Source organism: Monodon monoceros, unplaced genomic scaffold (genome assembly GCF_005190385.1).
Source record: "Monodon monoceros isolate NGI ecotype Baffin Bay Population unplaced genomic scaffold, NGI_Narwhal_1 Super_Scaffold_6, whole genome shotgun sequence".
Lineage (NCBI taxonomy): Eukaryota > Metazoa > Chordata > Mammalia > Artiodactyla > Monodontidae > Monodon > Monodon monoceros.
The window spans coordinates 16142851-16161996 of record NW_021703783.1 but is presented as its reverse complement, the minus strand read 5'-3'; the positions used below and the strand labels follow the sequence as shown (position 1 = coordinate 16161996).

Sequence of the window (19146 nt, the reverse complement as noted above, 5' to 3'; positions counted from 1 at the left end):
AAGTTAATCAGTTATATGTATACATATATCCCCATATCCCCTCCCTCTTGCATCTCCCTCCCTCTCACCCTCCCTATCCCACCCCTCTAGGTGGTCACAGAGCACCGAGCTGATCTTCCCATGCGATGCAGCTGCTTCCCACTATCTATCTATTTTACATTTGGTAGTATATATAAGTCCATGCCACTCTCTCACTTTGCCCCAGCTAACTCTTCCCCCTCCCCTCAAGTCCATTCTCTACGTCTGCATCTTTATTCCTGTCCTGCCCCTAGGTTCTTCAGAACCAGTTTCTTTTTTTGTTTTTTTTTAGATTCCATATATATGCGTTAGCATACAGTATTTGTTTTTCTCTTTCTCGCTTACTTCACTCTGAAAGACAGACTCTAGGTCCATCCATCTCACTACAAATAACTCAATTTCGTTTCTTTTTATGGCTGAGTAATATTCCATTGTATATATGTGCCACATCTTCTTTAGCCATTCATCCGATGATGGGCACTTAGGTTGTTTCCATCTCTGGGCTATTGTAAATAGAGCTGCAATGAACATTTTGGTACATGACTCTTTTTGAATTATGGTTTTCTCAGGGTATATGCCCAGTACTGGGATTTCTGGCTTATATGACAGTTCTATTTTTAGTTTTTTAAGAAACTTCCATACTGTTCTCCATAGTGGCTGTATCAATTTACATTCCCACCAACAGTGCAAGAGGCTTCCCTTTTCTCCATACCCACTCCAGCATTTATTGTTTGTAGATTTTTTTGATGATGGCCATTCTGACTGGTGTGAGGTGATACCTAATTGTAGTTTTGTTTGCATTTATCTAATGATTAGTGATGTTGAGCATCCTTTCATGTGTTTGTTGGCAATCTGTATCTCTTCTTTGGAGAAATGTCTCTTTAGGTCTTCTGCCCATTTTTGGATTGGGTTGTTTGTTTTTTTGATATTGAGCTGTGTGATCTGTTTGTAAATTTTGGAGATTAATCCTTTGTCAGTTGCTTCATTTGCAAATATTTTCTCCCATTCTGAGGGTTGTCTTTTTGTCTTGTTTATGGCTTCCTTTGCTGTGCAAAAGCTTTTAAGTTTCAGTAGGTCCCATTTGTTTATTTTTGTTTTTATTTCCATTTCTCCAGGAGGTGAGTCAAAAAGGATCTTGCTATGATTTATGTGATAGAGTGTTCTGCCCATGTTTTCCTCTAAGAGTTTTATAGTGTGTGGCCTTAAGTTTAGGTGTTTAATCCGTTTTCTGTTTATTTTTGTGTATGGTGTTAGGGAGTGTTATAATTTCATTCTTTTCCATGTAGCTATCCAGTTTTCCCAGCACCACTTATTGAAGAGGCTGTCTTTTCTCCATTGTATATTCTTGCCTCCTTTATCAAAGATAAGGTGACCATGTGTGCGTGGGCTTATCTCTGGGCTCTCTATCCTGTTCCATTGATCTATATTTCTGTTTTTGTGCCAGTAACATACTGTCTTGATTACTGTAGCTTTTTTTATAGTCTGAAGTCATGGAGTCTGATTCCTCCAGCTCCGTTTTTCGTTCTCAAGATTGCTTTGGCTATTTGGGGTCTTTTGTGTTTCCATACAAATTGTGAAATTTTTTGTTCTAGTTCTGTGAAAAATGCCATTGGTAGTTTGCTAGGGATTGTATTGAATCTGTAGATTGCTTTGGGTAGTATAGTCATTTTCACAATGTTGATTCTTCCAATCCAAGAACATGGTATATCTCTCCATCTGTTGGTATCATCTTTAATTTCTTTCATCAGTATCTTATAGTTTTCTGCATACAGGTCTTTTATCTCCTTAGGCAGGTTTATTGCTAGGTATTATATTCTTTTTGTTGCAATGGTAAATGAGAGTGTTTCCTTAATTTCTCTTTCAGATTTTTCATCATTAGTATATAGGAAAGCAAGAGATTTCTGTGCATTAATTTTGTATCCTGCTACTTTACCAAATTCATTGATTAGTTCTAGTAGTTTTCTGGTAGCATCTTTAGGATTCTGTATGTATAGTATCATGTCATCTGCAAACAGTGACAGCTTTACTTCTTCTTTTCCGATTTGGATTCCTTTTACTTCTCTTTCTTCTCTGGTTGCTGTGGCCTAAACTTCCAAAACTATGTTGAATAACAGTGGTGAGAGTGGACAACCTTGTCTTGTTCCTGATCTTAGGAGAAATGGTTTCAGATTTTCACCATTGAGAATGATGTTGGCTGTGGGTTTGTCATATGTGGCCTTTATTATGTTGAGGAAAGTTCCCTCTATGCCTACTTTCTGGAGGGCTTTTATCATAAATGGGTGTTGAATTTTGTCAAAAGCTTTTTCTGCATCTATTGAGATGATCATATGGTTTTTCTCCTTCAATTTGTTAACATGCTTTATCACATTGATTGATTTGCGTATACTGAAGAATCCTTGCATTCCTGGGATAAACCCCACTTGATCATGGTGTATGATCCTTTTAATGTGCTCTTGGATTTTGTTTGCTAGTATTCTAGTTGAGGATTTTTGCATCTATGTTCATCAGTGATATTGGCCTGTAGTTTTATTTCTTTGTGACATCTTTGGTTTTAGTATCAGGGTGATGGTGGCCTCATAGAATGAGTTTGGGAGTATTCCTCCCTCTGCTATATTTTGGAAGAGTTTGAGAAGAATAGGTGTTAGCTCTTCTCTAAGTGTTTGATAGAATTCGCCTGTGAAGCCATCTGGTCCTGCGCTTTTGTTTGTTGGAGGATTTTTAATCACAGTCTCAATTTCAGTGCTTGTGATTGGTCTGTTTATATCTTCTATTTCTTCCTGGTTCAGTCTCGAAAGGTTGTACTTTTCTAAGAGTTTGTCCATTTCTTCCAGGTTGTCCATTTTATTGGCATAGAGTTGCTTGTAGTAATCTCTCATGATCCTCTGTATTTCTGCAGTGTCAGTTGTTACTTCTCCTTTTTCATTTCTAATTCTGTTGATTTGAGTCTTCTCCCTTTTTTTTTCTTGATGAGTCTGGCTAATGGTTTATCATTTTTGTTTATCTTCTCAAAGAACCAGCTTTTAGTTTTATTGATCTTTGCTATCGTTTCCTTCATTTTTTTTTCATTTATTTCTGATCTGATCTTTATGATTTCCTTCCTTCTGCTAACTTTGGTATTTTTTTGTTCTTCTTTCTCTAATTGCTTTAGGTGTAAGGTTAGGTTGTTTATTTGAGACGCTTCTTCTTTCTTGAGGTAGGAGTGTATTGCTATAAACTTCCCTCTTAGAACTGCTTTTGCTGCATCCCATAGGTTTTGGGTTGTCGTGTTTTCATTGTCATTTGTTTCCAGGTATTTTTTGATTTCCCCTGTGATTTCCTCAGGGATCTCTTGGTTATTTAGTAGTGTATTGTTTAGCCTCCATGTGTTTGTATATTTTACAGATTTTTTCCTGTAATTGATATCTAGTCTCATAGCGTTGTGGTCGGAAAAGATACTTGATATGATTTCAATTTTCTTACATTTACCAAGGCTTGATTTGTGACCCAAGATATGATCTATCCTGGAGAATGTTCCATGAGCACTTGAGAAGAAAGTGTATTCTATTGTTTTTGGATGGAATTTCCTATAAATATCAATTAAGTCCATCTTGTTTAATGTATCATTTAAAGCTTATGTTTCCTTATTTATTTTCATTTTGGGTGACTGTCCATTGGTCACAGTGGGGTGTTAAAGTCCCCTACTATGATTGTGTTACTGTCGATTTCCCCTTTTATGACTGATAGTATTTGCCTTATGTATTGCGGGGCTCTTATGCTGGGTACATAAATATTTACAATCATTACATCTTCTTCTTGGATTGATCCCTCGATCATTATGTAGTATCCTTCTTTGTCTCTTGTAATAGTCTTTATTTTAAAGTCTATTTTGTCTGATATGAGAATTGCTACTCCAGCTTTCTTTTGATTTCCATTTGCATGGAATATCTTTTTCCATCCCCTCACTTTCAGTCTGTATGTGTCCCTAAGTCTGAAGTGGGTCTCTTGTACACAGCATATATATAGGTCTTGTTTTTGTATCTATTCAGCCAGTCTATGTCTTCTGGTTGGAGCATTTAATCCATTTACACTTAAGGTAGTTATCGATATGTATGTTCCTATTCCCATTTTCTTAATTGTTTTGGGTTTGTTATTGTAGGTCTTTTCCTTCTCTTGTTTTTTCTGCCTAGAGAAGTTCCTTTAGCATTTGTTGTAAAGCTGGTTTTGTGGCGCTGAATTCTCTTAGCTTTTGCTTGTCTGTAAAGGTTTTAATTTCTCCATCAAATCTGAATGAGATCCTTGCTGGGTAATCTTGGTTATAGGTTGTTCCCTTTAATCAGTTTAAATATGTCCTGCCACTCCCTTCTGGCTTGCAGAGTTTCTGCTGAAAGATCAGCTGTTAACCTTATGGAGATACCCTTGTATGTTATTTGTTGTTTTTCCCTTGTTTCTTTTTATATTTTTTCTTTGTATTTAATTTTTGATAGTTCGATTAATATGTGTCTTTGCGTGTTTCCCCTTGGATTTATCCTGTATGGGACTCTCTGCACTTCCTGGACTTCATTGACTATTTCCTTTCCCATATTAGGGAAGTTTTAAACTATATATCTTTTCAGATATTTTGTCAGTCCCTTTTTCTCTTCTTCTTCTGGGACCCCTATAATTTGAATGTTGGTGCGTTTAATGTTGTCCCAGAGGCCTCTGAGACTGTCCTCAATTCTTTTCATTCTTTTTCTTTATTCTGCTCTGTGGTAGTTATTTCCACTATTTTATCTTCCAGGTCACTTATCTGTTCTTCTGCCTCAGTTATTCTGCTGTTGATTCCTTCTAGAGGATTTTAAATTTCATTTATTGTGTTGTTCATCATTATTTGTTTGCTCTTTAGTTCTTCTTGGTCCTTGTTAAACATTTCTTGTATTTTCTCCATTCTATTTCCAAGATTTTGGATAATCTTTACTATATTTATTCTGAATTCTTTTTCAGGTAGACTGCCTATTTCCTCTTCATTTGTTTGGTCTGGTGAGTTTTTACTTTGTTTCTTCATCTGCTGTGTGTTTCTCTGTCTTCTCATTTTGCTTAACTTACTGTTTGGGGTCTCCTTTTCGCAGGCTGCAGGTTCGTAGTTCCCGCTGTTTTTGGTGTCTGCCCCCAGTGGCTAAGGTTGTTTCAGTGGGTTGTGTAGGCTTCCTCGTGGAGCAGAGTGGTGCCTGTGTTCTGGTGGATGAGGCTGGATCTTGTCTTTCTGGTGGGCCGGACAGCATCTGGTGGTGTGTTTTGGGGTGTCTTTGACCTGATTTTGATTTTAGGCAGCCTCTCTGCTAATGAGTGGGGTTGTATTCCTGTCTTGCTAGTTGTTTGGCATAGGGTGTCCAGCACTGTCGCTTGCTGGTCATTAAGTGGGGATCTCTGGGAGAGCTTTCACCATTTCATATTACGTGGAGCTGGGAGGTCTCTGGTGGACCAATGTCCTGAACTCGGCTCTTCCACCTCAGAGGCACAGGCCTGAAACCCAGCTGGAGCACCAAGACCCTTTCAGTCACACGGCTCAGAAGAAAAGGTAGAAAAATAGAAAGAAAGAAAATAAATAAAGTTATTTAAAATTTTTAAAAATAATTATAAAGAAAAAAGTTAAAAAGAAAAAAAAAAGAAAGAAAGAAGAGAGCAACCAAACCAAAAAACAAGTCCACTAATGATAACAAGGGCTAAAAAGTATACTAAAAAAGAAAAAAGAAAAAAACAACGGACAGACAGACTCCTAGGGCAAATGGTAAAAGCAAAGCTATACAGACAAAATCACACAAAGAAGCGTACACATACAACTCACAAAAAGAGAAAAAGAAAAAAATATATATATCTATATATATATAAAACGGAAGAGAGCAACCAAATCAATAAATAAATCTACCAATGATAATAACCTCTAAATACTAAACTAGGATAGACGTAAAACCAGAAACAAATTAGATGCAGAAAGCAAATCCCAAGTCTACAGTTGCTCCCAAAGTCCACCACCTCAATTTTGGGACGATTTTTTGTCTATTCAGTTATTCCAGAGATGCAGGTACATCAAGCTGATCGTGGAGCTTTAATCCGCTGCTCCTGAGGCTGCTGGGAGAGATTTCCCTTTCTCTTCTTTGTTCGCAGAGCTCCAGGGGCTCAGCTTTGGATTTGGCCCCGCCCCTGCGTGTAGGTCGCCGGAGGGCGTCTGTTCTTCGCTCAGACAGGACGGGGTTAAAGGAGCCGCTGATTCGGGGGCTTTTGCTCACTCAGGCCGGGGTGGGGGGGGGGGAGGGGCACGGAACGCAGGGCGAGCCTGAGGCAGCAGACACCAGCACGACGTTGCAATAGCCTGAGGCGCGCCCAAAATTGCAACTCGTAAGCTTCACCTTGGACTCCTTTTAACTCAGTAAGGACCAGGAGAGTACTCAGGCCACTGGGCCAATCTCCTCTGTGTGCCACCATCTGAAGACAGGATGCACAGTGCGGGCATCTCCACAGCATGGAATACGAGGAATGAATCATCATGAAAAATCAGTGGCAATGTTGGCAAGTTCAGTTAAAGCCTTGGTGTCCTGGAGTAACTTCAAAACAGAAGGATATTATTATTTTTTTTAATTATTAGGACTTCCCTGGTGATGCAGTGGTTAAGAATCTGCCTGCCAATGCAGGGGACAAGGGTTCGATCCCTGGCCCGGGAAGATCTCACGTGCCGTGGAGCAATAAAGTCCGTGCACCACAACTACTAAGCCTTAGCTCTAGAGCCCGAGAGCCACAACTACTGAGCCCACATGCCTAGAGCCCATGTTCTGCAACAAAAGAAGCCACGACAGTGAGAAGCCCGTGCACCACAATGAAGAGTAGCCCCGGCTTGCCGCAACTAGAGAAGCCCACGTGCATCAACGAAGACCCAACATAGCCAAAAATAAAAACAAGTAAATATTTATTGGCATATAGTTGATTTACAATGCTGTGTTAATTTCAGGTGTAAAGTGAATCAGTTATACATATACATATATCCACTCTTTTTCTTTTTTTAGATTCTTTTCCCACATAGGCCATTACAGAGTATTGAGTTCCCTGTGCTGAACAGCAGGTTATTATTAATCTACATTATATATAGTAGTGTGTATATATCAGTCCCAATCTGCCAATTTATCCCTCCCCCACTCACCCCTGGTAACCATAGTTTGTTTTCTACATCTGTGACTCTACTTCTGTTTTGTGAATAAGTTCATCTGTACCCTTTTATGTAAGATGCCACATAAAAGTGATATGATATGATATTTGTCTTCTGCAGAAGGATATTATTTTCTCCTCCTATTTTTGTTTCTTCTTGGCATTCTGACCTGATGATATCAATAGTTAACAATTTCTCATGTGTCTGCCCTCTCTTGGGTTGTGAGGTTTTTAGCAGCAATAGGATCTGCCACTGCTTTCAACATCAATGTATCTGGAGCAGAGTTTTTTAGCAGGCGTTGGTTGCTTAAAATATGTTAGGGAAGAAGATGCATTTTTGAGAGGCAACTGGCTTTGTTAACCATCCATGTTTTCAGTGAAACTACTTTCTGCGCATCAAACAGTACTTCGATCAGCATCGTTTCTGAAGGAAACATTTAACAATGGAATATGATCCATTTCAGATCAAACAATAGGCCTCAAGCTCAAATGATAAGTGTGGACATTTGTGCCAAACTGCGTTTACTCTCGGTCGTGAACACTTTACAAAACGCTGGCTTTGATTGCCAAGTGCTGAGGTTTGAGGACGGGATGCTGTCTTTTGAAGTTACTCTCTCCAAACACAGAGAAGGCAGCCTGCACTAAAACTGAAGAAAAGAGAGAAAATACTTCTGAACAGCTACCTGCTTCCTAATTTTCATGATTGCCTGGATGAACAATCTACTGTTAAGCAAATGAAATGAAATCAGGCAATGAAATTGCTTTAGGCAATTCCTTAATTATTTTGGTAACTGACTGTGAGTTTGGGGATAGTTTTCTACCACTTCTTAAGAGTAGTTGAAAGCCCGTGGGAACACCATCCATTTCTGTCTTGACACAGTATATTTTCTGAAGGTAATTTACGAGAGGAGTGATTTTCTTCATTGCTAATTTTTAATAGCTGCCAACTGATCCTCTCAGAGATGCGCAATTCACTCTGAAAACACAAATTGAAAAATCCACTCGATGATTAGAGTTCTTGGAACTCACGGATTAACTAAACTTAAACAAATAAGCAGAACTTCAGACTCCGGACTCACGGCCTGGGACGAAATTTAAAATAAACCTTGTAACAGAGGAAAAGCGCTTTGCTTTTGCAGGGCCGTTAGGCTACATATTTTGAACGCTCCTAACAAGCAGGGGTCTTGGCAACACCGTGAAGAGCGGGGGTATTTTTATTCTGTAGGTGAGAAGATAAAGGTATAAATATATAAATTTCTTTTTTCTCAAGCCAAACTATTTCTCACAGTGTGCCTTATCATGGTTTACTTGAAGTTTTAAAAACAGAAAGGGTTAGGAATGCTGTAGGAAATGGCCATATATTTACATATATTAGTCTTCGAATAGATGGAGAGATATAAGTACAGATAATAACCAAATACTCTTTCTAGAAAGGAGAGATTGCAAATAAAATTATTTCACAGGGACAGCATATTCTTGTAAGTCTTCAAAACCAATTATTCTCTAAGATTTTTTAAAGTATAATTATGTCTAAAGTTAGAGAGATGAAGTTTATGACCTTTGAAGTCTCACCCAACCTTCTGTTACACACACACATCTATACATTCATACACATACACACACACACACACACGTGAAGGAACTCTGATGAATACTCACACTCTCAAACATATTTATCTTCACTTTCTATTTGAATAATTTTAAGAGATTCCAGGAAAAAGACACGGCACATGAAATACAAACTTTTGGATGATTCAGACCACCCTAATGTGAAATACTTAAAATTAAAACATTTAAAAATTTAAAATATGACTTAAAAAAGTTCTAAAGTACCAACTCCTTTGAGTAATTGCGTCTTTAACTCCATGCTCCTGAGAACAGGAGAAAATGTGTATCAAGACACAAGGAACGTTGGGCAATCAAAAGGAGATGATAAATAATACTGGAGGGGAATGATTTAAGTGAATCCATGTGTTTGTGTTGTAAAACTCAGTTTTAGTTGAACGAAAAAGGGACTAGTATGTCTGATAAATACATGCCTCTTTTCCACACCCACAGGAAAATAGACAGACCTAATATTTTTCCAAAACCAAAAAGTATCTAAAGTATAGAGATAAAAAAAAAAAAAATCACAATGCCATAATTAAAGTTCTCTCTCACTTCAAATTTTCCATAGGCAAAACTCAGTCTAACTTGTAGGTGTAGAGATATCTGTAATAGTTGTAATAGGATGATAAGAACCATAAAATTTATAGGAATCTGGAAAGGGACTACTCGCTGCAGATGTGATAAGCATGAAAGTAGATTATAAAAGCAGAACGACAGAAAGGCATCTCGACATATTCAGTGACTCATAATAGAAAAGCAAGATTGAAAATGCAAATTATATTTAAATCTCCCATTTTTAGGCTTTAATCAAAGGATTCCTATGTGATTTCATCCATTTATTTTATATTAGTAACTGCATAATAATCGGTTGCGTTTCAACCGTTTAAATGAATGTTGACTGATGGAGCCAGAGGACACACTGTTTACTTGATTTGCGCAAAGAACAGATTTCATTAGTCCTGTCTGGAAACAGGTCATTTATCTTCCAGTGTTTCTGTTCTTTCAGTTCATGCTTGCATCCCCCTACCTCTTTTGCCTCCTGCTTCTTATTTTCCTCCTTAGATTCTCTGCACACTTTATTTAATTCCATTTCCTTAGACCCTTGCCACATAAAGGGGCTTTTCTCAGCCCCTTCCCACAGTTTTCTTGAAAACTGGGTGGCAACCACTGTCACTTACATCACACCTACTTAGGAAATCAACCCCACCTTGCCATCTATGCAGGGAAACGAGGTTTCAAACAGAAAGGCCCATCTGATCAGGGAGAAGTATGATTGAATTTCAGCTCTCTGATTCTTGCTGGATATTCTTCTCCCTTTTGGCAGGCTTTCAGGGATTTGTTTAGTTGAATTCAGCACGCATAGGATATAGGTTATTTTATAAATATTTAGCTCTGCTGTGACAGCAGTCTAAAGACGGCACAACGCAAAATCCCTTCCAAAGTAATCTATGATGGAGATTTTTTTATGTACTTTAAGGCTCTTGCCATTCCCGTGGCTCTCATCTCTACCATCTGCCTTGGTGGTATCTTCCGTGGACATTCTTTTCCTTTCACACTTTGCCCTTCTTGAGTGCAGGCATATGAAGTCGGGGGCAAGACACAGAATATGAAGCTGTTCCTCACATCTGTCCCATCATTTTCTCCGTTATTTCCAGTGAATATGCTAACCCTAAATTTCTATCTTCTTGACTTTACCACGTTGGTTATTTTAAGAATTTTAATTTTATTACCTAAATGAAGAAACTGAGAGACAGAAAACCAAATCCTTTCATTATCTTGTCCTCAGCCAAGGAAAAGCCCCAAAAATCCTAATTTTAAATTATCTTAATTTGTCATCCTCAATTTTTTTTCTAGTAAGTCTTTAGGACAAAAGAAAGAATTCTGGACTAATTGTGTGGCCTTGGGCAAGTTACTCAATATTTCTGTGCCTCAGTTTCCTTATCTGAGCCTGTCTTCCGAGCTATACAAGAATGTAGAACACAAATTCATACGTCATCTCTCGGGTTACATATTATTATTGTCTAATATTTTAATTCTTTCCATTAAAAATCTTTAATGATTCCCACAGATCTGGAAATACTATTATTCCAGATTCCCACAGATCTGGAAATACTATTATTTACACATATAATGTTTGTCTGCATGGAATCATGGTTTTCAAATTTATGTGTTCACCATTTTTATTAGATCTCAGACTTTTTCTCTGCAATTATATTTTTTTCTAGAATACATCCATCATACATTCCTTTAGTTAAGATCTGGTAGGTGGTAAGGTTTTGACTTACCTGAAGGTATCTTTAACTCATTCCTAGTCTTCTGAGATTGATTTTCCCCACACACAATTTTAGGTTGACTATTATATTCTCTCAGAACTTTGAAGAAAATATTTTCCTGTGCTCTGACACCCTTTATTTGTGACAGTTCAACTCTCAGACTGACTAAAAGGTAATGTATCTTTTCTCTGGCTAACTTTAAGATTTCTTTTCATCTTTGGTGTTCTGTAGTTTCACTGTTTTGTGTCTATGTGTGAATTTTTTTTACTCTTTCCTCTCCTTCTACTCAAATAGTTTATGTTCCCTATCCTCTACTAAAACTATGATCATGTATATTACACTTTCTAATTCCTTCTCCTATATCTCTTAAAGTCTTACATTTTCCAGTTTCTCATCTATGTTTCATTCCATGGAATTTCTTCACATTCTCTGCCTTCTAGTTTACTAATTCTCCCTTCAGTAGTCTTTTATGCCATTTAACCTATCATATTTCCCTGATTACATTTCCAAAAGACATTTAGCTGCCCTACAATTATGTCTTCTCTCATTGCTATTTTTTATGACCTCATGTTTTTCTTTAAACATTTGAGTATTTTTTTAGCACTTAAATATCTCAACCCTTTTAGAGATCTGTACAGGGGTCTTTTTTTCTATTTTCTCTAACTCGTGGTGCTTTCTTGCATGTTTACAGTGATCTTGGTTGTAAGCTCCAATTTGTTTGAACTTGATATGTTGGGGTTGCATAGCCCTTAACTGGTGATGCTTTCCTCCAAAAATTATCTGTACATATTTTTGTAGGGAGCCAAGGGGTCCTTCTGAATTAGAACCACTTCAGTGCCCCTTTAAAACTCTCAGGTTTAATGTGGAATGCTCAAATTCAGTTCCTCCACCTTGCTGGGGTCCCAAATGAGTCTCTGCATTCCTGAGCTCATCTGCATTCGCCCTCAGTGCAATCCCAGTTTAAGTATTTGCCCACATTGTCCTGTTCCTGACCCTAGTGAAATCTCAATTCTAATCCTCAGGTCATGAATGACTTATAAGTTACAAAAAGTAATGAACATTTCTAACGAGCAGAGAGGACCAGATTAATTTTTGGAAAATCAGATTACCTTTCATGGTTTCTTTCAGTAATGCAATGCCAATAAAATGGTACTTTGTGGAGGAAGTGTCTTCCTACACTCAACAGTAGAGATTTAAGCCAAGTCAGTGCTTAAATGGTTTCAAGGAATAGTTACCAGTATAAAGTGGGTGATCAAAAGGGAAAGAAAGTACTAAATTTTCTTTTCTGGATGTATGAAACAACAACAGAAGTCCTTCCTTAAGTTAGTCCTTCCTTTTAAAATTAAGTTTATATTTCAAGGTGGTCTCTTGACATATTAGTGGAATGTGAGTACTGGTTCTCTAATCCTTACAGAAACGCTGCCATTTCAGGGCTTCTGCTTCTGGCTATGATGCAGTAGTTTGTGGTAAATCCATGCTTCTTTGAGAACAAATAGAAAAGTTGAGTTAAAAATTTAAAAAGCGATCGAGGGGAGGCAAACCAATTCTGAGAGACTAGGTTTCCAAATAGAAGAGACCCTCAGAAGGGTGAGCCAAAACCCTGTGAACCGTTCTTCCATTCAGAGCGTTATTTACGGACCATTGGCATGGAACAAAAGGTTAAGAGTCCAGGCAGAGGGATGCAGTTATTAGGAAGGCAAGCCAACAGAGCTTTTAGTAATGTCATGAGGCTGATGACACAAACACTGGAGTTTGGGGCTGCCATGGCAGCCAGAACTTGAATGTCTAACAGCCCAGTGGGAAGAGGGCAGCTTTCCCCTTGAGCCATTTGGTGAATTCTTGAGCTGCTTGAAGATTAAGAAGCTAAGCAGGGAGCTACTGAAAATCTCAGTCGAGTTTTCTGCAATACCGAGAGGTGAAAACTTGGAGTTAGAACATTCCAAGAAGGAGAGGTCAGAGTAGATACCCCAGACTCTCAACTGGGATTCAAGGAGGGGGCCAATTTACAGATGGAATCTGACAAAAACTGTATTTCAGTTTTGAGTCAGCAGAGATTCTGATTAAATGAGGTAATCTTCCCTACAAATCATTTTACTTTCCTACCTGAAACTTCATTGATACCTAAACTCCTTACCACAGCTCCTGGGTCCCGTATGGCCTCTGTTCACAGATCTGCTTTCATCTCCCATTCTGCATTCAGGGCTCTCCCTTTCTTCTTGTTAGCTTTGCCAGCCATTTAGAATCTTAAGTTGCTGAGGCTTTCCCTCACCAAGTTGGGCCTTTATATCTCTTTTGTTATTTGAAAATTTTCCCTCACTTCCTTATCATAGCCTTTAACACACTACGTATATAGTAATAGCTGTCCATCTGTTTATAGTCCCCACTAGCATGTAAGTGAGAATTCTGTGAGAGGAGGAACAGGGTCTGGTTTAGTCACTGCCGCTTTCCTCAAATTAGTTCAGTGTCAGAGATAGTGAACACTCCACACGTACTTATTAAGTGATGCTTGAGGGAAGGGAGAAGCTAATGCTTAGAAGCCCAAGGGGTGCACTGACACCATCGAGGAAAACCCCATGCAGATCCTAGATGGGAGAGATGACATCAAATTTCATTCTGTACCTGTTTGAAAGAGAAGGAAAACCTCCTACCCACGGTACTCTTGGGTCTTTTGGTTGCTGGCGTGTGAGCTTTTTCAAAGGGCTCGCAAAGGTTCTGAATTGTATTTTCTCCAAATTTAAATACCTCTCCTTTTCTGTATTTCTATGTTTGGGGGGAGGTGAGTGACACAGAGTAAGAAGTTCTTTGAAGAATTATAGTACATATAGTAAATGAAACATTTCCTAGAACTTATAAATACCATACTTCTGGAAAATAATTTTCTTTTTTAACAGACACTAAAAATAAAATTGAAATTTGATAAGTACTTCATTAGCTTTTATATTATAAGGTGATGCTTCCAGAGATTATCCTTAACAGTGACACTGATTTCCTACTCATTCAATAAGTTCAAGATAGGATATTTGGTACAGCTACCTTAAAAGAATCTGTATCATCATATAAAGTGGAAATTTAAGTTAACTATAGTTGGTTATTGAGGCTTTTGCTTTTTAGAAGAGTCAAACCAAGCACACCTGAGTGTTTCAACACTTGAAGCTTAGTGCATTCCACGACTGCACGCTCAATGAGTATGAGCTCTTTCTCCAATAAGTTACTTACCTGGTCGATTTTGCTTTTTAGCCTTTACGTGGTTAGAGGCAGCAACAGCATAGGATGAAGTGAAGGATCTGCTTTTGGTGAGAGTCATCATCACTGAGTTTTTCCAAGAATCTGGATTAATAGCACTATAAAGACAGGGTATAAAGAAAAATGAAGAAATTATTCATCAATTATTGGGGCGGACCTTACCAGAACCAACCATCATTTCCATAGTAGACTTTCTGAGTCATGGTCCAGGTTCAGTGACAGAACCACTTTACTTCCAAATGACAAACAAGGTTATCTAAATTCAATCTCTACTGCAGGGATACAGTACACACTCTTTAAGGATTCTGGGTTAACAAAAGACAAAAGATAGCTCTACTGTTTATCCAATTACTAGGTATCAATCACCTTCTCTTTCTACTTCTACAATCATGTTCCTCACAGATTTTCTAAAAACATGGCAAGTTAACTAGTTAAGATGCAGGTGAACTTACATTAAATATGAATGGCATAATGCTTCCTTCTAATTTTAATTTATTATTAAATAAATTTTTAATTTATTAATTTTTATTAATTTATTAATTTTAATTAATAATTTAATTTATTTTTAATTTATTATTCTTGGTGTAACTAAATTAAAAAATCAAGTGCTTATAAAATCATTCAAAGATAATACTCTTTGCAGTATCGTGAAGGAAAAGGTAAGAGGTCTTTTAACCTACCATTTCTTTTACTGATGATACCCTGGAAAGAAAGGGATGATGAGCCAAACCCCCTAGTAGACACTAATGACAGATCTGCTACTAAACATACTGATGCTGTTTACTAGAAGAAAGGTAATGACAGTGAGGCTTCACCTAGGGAATGCTTTTAGCCGGATATCCTTGGTCTGTCTAGGTTATTACTGTAAATAAATCTGGAATCAATAAATCTCTGGAAGGTTGGGATGGAGAACATTACAAAACACCATGTAATTAATAGAATATAAATTTTGGAGCTGTTCCAAACCAAAATTTATCTGCAGGCATTGCTCAAAACCTTACATGCTGAATCTGAAACAGAATCCATTGTAATTTGAGAGAGAAAAGAATTTGGGAAGTCATGTGGACAATCTTGGACTGCTGCAAAGGAAAAGTGTTTGGTTTGTGCTTGGCTGACACCTGTGTGCTTTCAAGCATTGATAAATTTGGTACTGGGTAAAATCCATCATTTGCGTGAGGATAATTGGACAATTTGACCTTCAGCCAATCTTAGATTGGCACTGTAAGCGGATGTACCTGGTCTTTCTGGGTCACTTGTAAATAAACCTGAAATGGATGGAATTAAAGGGTCATGAAAGCTGTATAATTAATGAGGTATAATTTGGAGGTGTTCTATAACCAAAGTGGCATCCTCTGTGCAAGGATCATTATGTGTGCACTGCTTACAATCGTGCATATTAAGTCCAAACCAGAACACATGCTAACGTGGAGTAAAAGGACTTTTAGGGTGTTGTACTACCAGTTTGAGACCTCTCAAAGGGAAGGACGCTGATGCATTGGTTGGCTACTTCCTCTATCCCTTTATTATTAGTAAGTTTAGCAATGGGAGAGATCAATTTGTGTTGAGTCTGATTTGACATTCTGCCACTTGTTACCTCATTTCTTCTCTTTCTTTTTCTTTTTTCAGAGAGATTTTTCTTCAACTGTTGACCCAGGTATTTTAAAACTTCATCTTTTCTCCTTATTTTAAATAGCATTTGAAATGTGGAATAAACTCCAGCAATTATCAAATACAATTAAGGAAAGCCTACAAAATAATATTTGTTTCATATCCTTCTTAGAAATCTCATCCTAGGCACTTCACAAATGCCTGGAATTTTGAAACAATAAACTCAAAGAAAACTGAATCTGAGATAGATAAGTACACCAATTATTTCCTTCTACCACTATTCTTTCAATTCCTTTTGCTGGATTGATTGACTTATAAGACTTAAAAAAAAAAAAAAAGACTTACTGTGAAGAAATTTTATGTAATGTATATGTGGCCTAGATGTTTCCTTAGCACATTGTACAATAAACGGGTTGTGACTTTTCTATGTAGACTTTCAAAAGATAAGACCTTAACATTAACTGAATTTATTTTTTAATATCTTAAAAAGTTATATTATGAAAGCTAGCTCAAAAACTGCCTGCTACTGTCTTATACTTCTTTAATAAAAACATTTAAAATATGCTCATTTTGAGATGTTTCATGAAGTGCAATAAGGGAGCATCTTTAATGTATGGGAAGTTAATGAACTTCAAGATAAATAAAATTCCAGCTATATATCCTTTCTTAATATACTAAATATTAATTTATTAAACAGATATTATTAATAAAATAACAAACCAATATATGTATAGGTGTGTGTGCATACATGTGTGTTTGTATATACACACACGCACGCATACACACTCTGTAATTTACAGGCACTTTCAAATGCATTGCCTTGTGTGATCCTTGCAATAGTTTTCAGCTGCCTATTGAACTTCACCGTCTTGATTCCTGTTTAAATCTCATGAATATATAATGATTTGAATTCCAGAGAGGAAAATAGCTTGGAGAAACCTTTACTTGGTCTTCCCACACTAACACAGCAAGGGAAAACTATCTGTGTGTCTGTTGTAGAAGATCTCAACCCGCCTCCACAAAACTTGATTTTATAACCTTAGTGCTATCTATAAAAACTTCATCCTAGGTCCTAAAAGTCTTACCAGGTCCTAACAGTTTCTTTTACTGAGTTTACAGCGTTCTTTCTGCCTAATATACAGAGGCAGGGGTCAGTCAGTTCCAAGGGCAACGTGAAACGATTAGAGTATGATTTATTTCAGACTTTTTTATTTCTCTCAAGCCTATTTTTTTTTAAAGCACCTACTGGCATTCTTCCACCTAATTTTACTCCAGTTGTGCCATTGTTCCCTTTTTTCCTAAGAATTCCTTCTGGTGAGTACCAAGGCTCTGGATACACATCTCTGAGTGACAGGGCCAAGATTCTGATTCTCAATCCAGTGTCTTTTCACTCAGCTGGATTTAAAACTACCCAGGAGTAAATCATCCAGCTCTGTACCTAAAAGAATATAAGCTGAGGACTGCTTCTACTTTTCACTTCCCACTCTTTGATCACTGCAGTCCTCAGAGAGCCTCAGTGAAAAGACAGACATGGAAAGGAAGAAATAAAAGGGCTGACAGGGAAGAGACTTCAAAGGCTAAAACTCAAATCAGTTTTGAAATGAGTCAGCAGGTTTAGGAATAGGTCTCCTAAGTGAAGAGGTTTTAAATTTGGTTTATCATCAGGGCTGGAGATGATCTGAGGCTATCTTTTCACCATTTTCACGCACGGCAAAGGATGAGTCAACCAAAACCAGCTGTATTTAATGGTGGTACCATTGCTACTTACTTACACATGGTTTTCCCTTAAAGGGCTCAAATTCTCTTCAGAATGAATCTTATTTCTTTATAATGGTGAAAAAGTTGTACCATTCTCAGATTTTATATCAGGACTTTTAATAGGATAGTGAAATTAAGGAATAGTAAGTTAGACAGTGGAAAAAAGCATACCCAGGCAAGACATCTATTAGTATTTTTGGGACAAAGAGAATGAATGGGATTGTATGCTATTCCTTATCTATTTTGAAAATATTTGAGCATGAGTACTTATTTCATAAAGCAGAATGACAAAATCTTTAGGAGTTAAGCTCATAGAAGTTTTTGAAAGCTTCTTCCTCACGATGATTTCAGTGTTAGCCCCCAATCTCATTTAACTAAAGGAAGAGAGAAGTAGGAGAAAAGAAATTTGATGAGAAGTAACAAACAATAACACAAAGAAAGGTGGCATTTAAGAATGCTTGAATGGATTCTTGGTAGAGTCATTCTACGGAAAGTAAGTAAAGGAGCATTCTTGCCAAGGTGTGTTGGTAAAATAGATATACACTGAGAACACAAATTCATTTTCTTAAGCAACGAGTATTTAACTATAATTCCCTACTACTTATCAGTATTTGCTGTAGTAGAAGTCGACAGTGGTCAATATTTTCATAGGAAAGTATCATCAATGACTTGTAATTTTAAACTTTAGGAAATGTTTATGAAACAGATTGGGTAACATCCTCCTGTGGTGATGCTTAGAAGTTTTACAAACGTCCAGGTAATAAGACACAGTGGAATTATACTGATATGTGAAGAAAGAATCATTCAAAATTGCTTCTGATTCTATAGATTTATTAGACTACCAATAATATATTAATATGGAAGAAACCAATTATGTTTTTAAACAACAAAGCAAGAGAAGTCAGCCGTCATTAAATTCTTAAGATTTGAAAGGTTTCCACTTCTTTGCCAGTCTCAGAATGATGCTTTATTTATATTCAAAGCCAAGGTCAAGAGAAAATCACTTCTAATATTGCCACCATGTAGTTCAACAAAGATGTGGTAATTTTTCAGTCATTAGGTCATTAATAAAATTAATGCAAATGTTTCACAAACCTGAAATCATGTGGTAAATGTTCTCGTAACTATTATTCACATAAGGTATGGTATTTCTACTCTAAATAGAAAAGGACAAACATAGTAGCTCCCTCTGAAAGCACCTCTTTCATGATGATGTTTCCTTCAAAACTCTTTCTAGATCTTTGTATTATCTTTCCTTTAGCTTTGGTAACTCTGACTTTTCAGTCACTTTGTAAAATTATCACTAATATACTAAATAAAGTTTATTCTATTTTTATTGAGGTACAATAGACATGTAACATTATATTTGTTGCAGGCATATAACATAATGATTTGATATTTATATATACTGTGAATGATCATCACAGTAAGTCTAGTTAACATCCACTGACATGCAGAGTTGCAAAATTTTCTTTTCTTCTGATGA

The 19146-nt window shown here is 37.0% G+C and overlaps 1 protein-coding gene across 1 annotated transcript in view; it reads right to left on the bottom strand.

The window, feature by feature from the left end:
• PDE3A (phosphodiesterase 3A) overlaps window positions 1-19146 on the bottom strand; it is a 307539-nt gene that overhangs the window by 37263 nt on the left and 251130 nt on the right. Inside the window, exon 5 of the mRNA XM_029205257.1 lies at window positions 14268-14392. Coding sequence (XP_029061090.1) covers window positions 14268-14392 — 125 coding nt within the window. The remainder of the gene's footprint in view (window positions 1-14267; window positions 14393-19146) is intronic.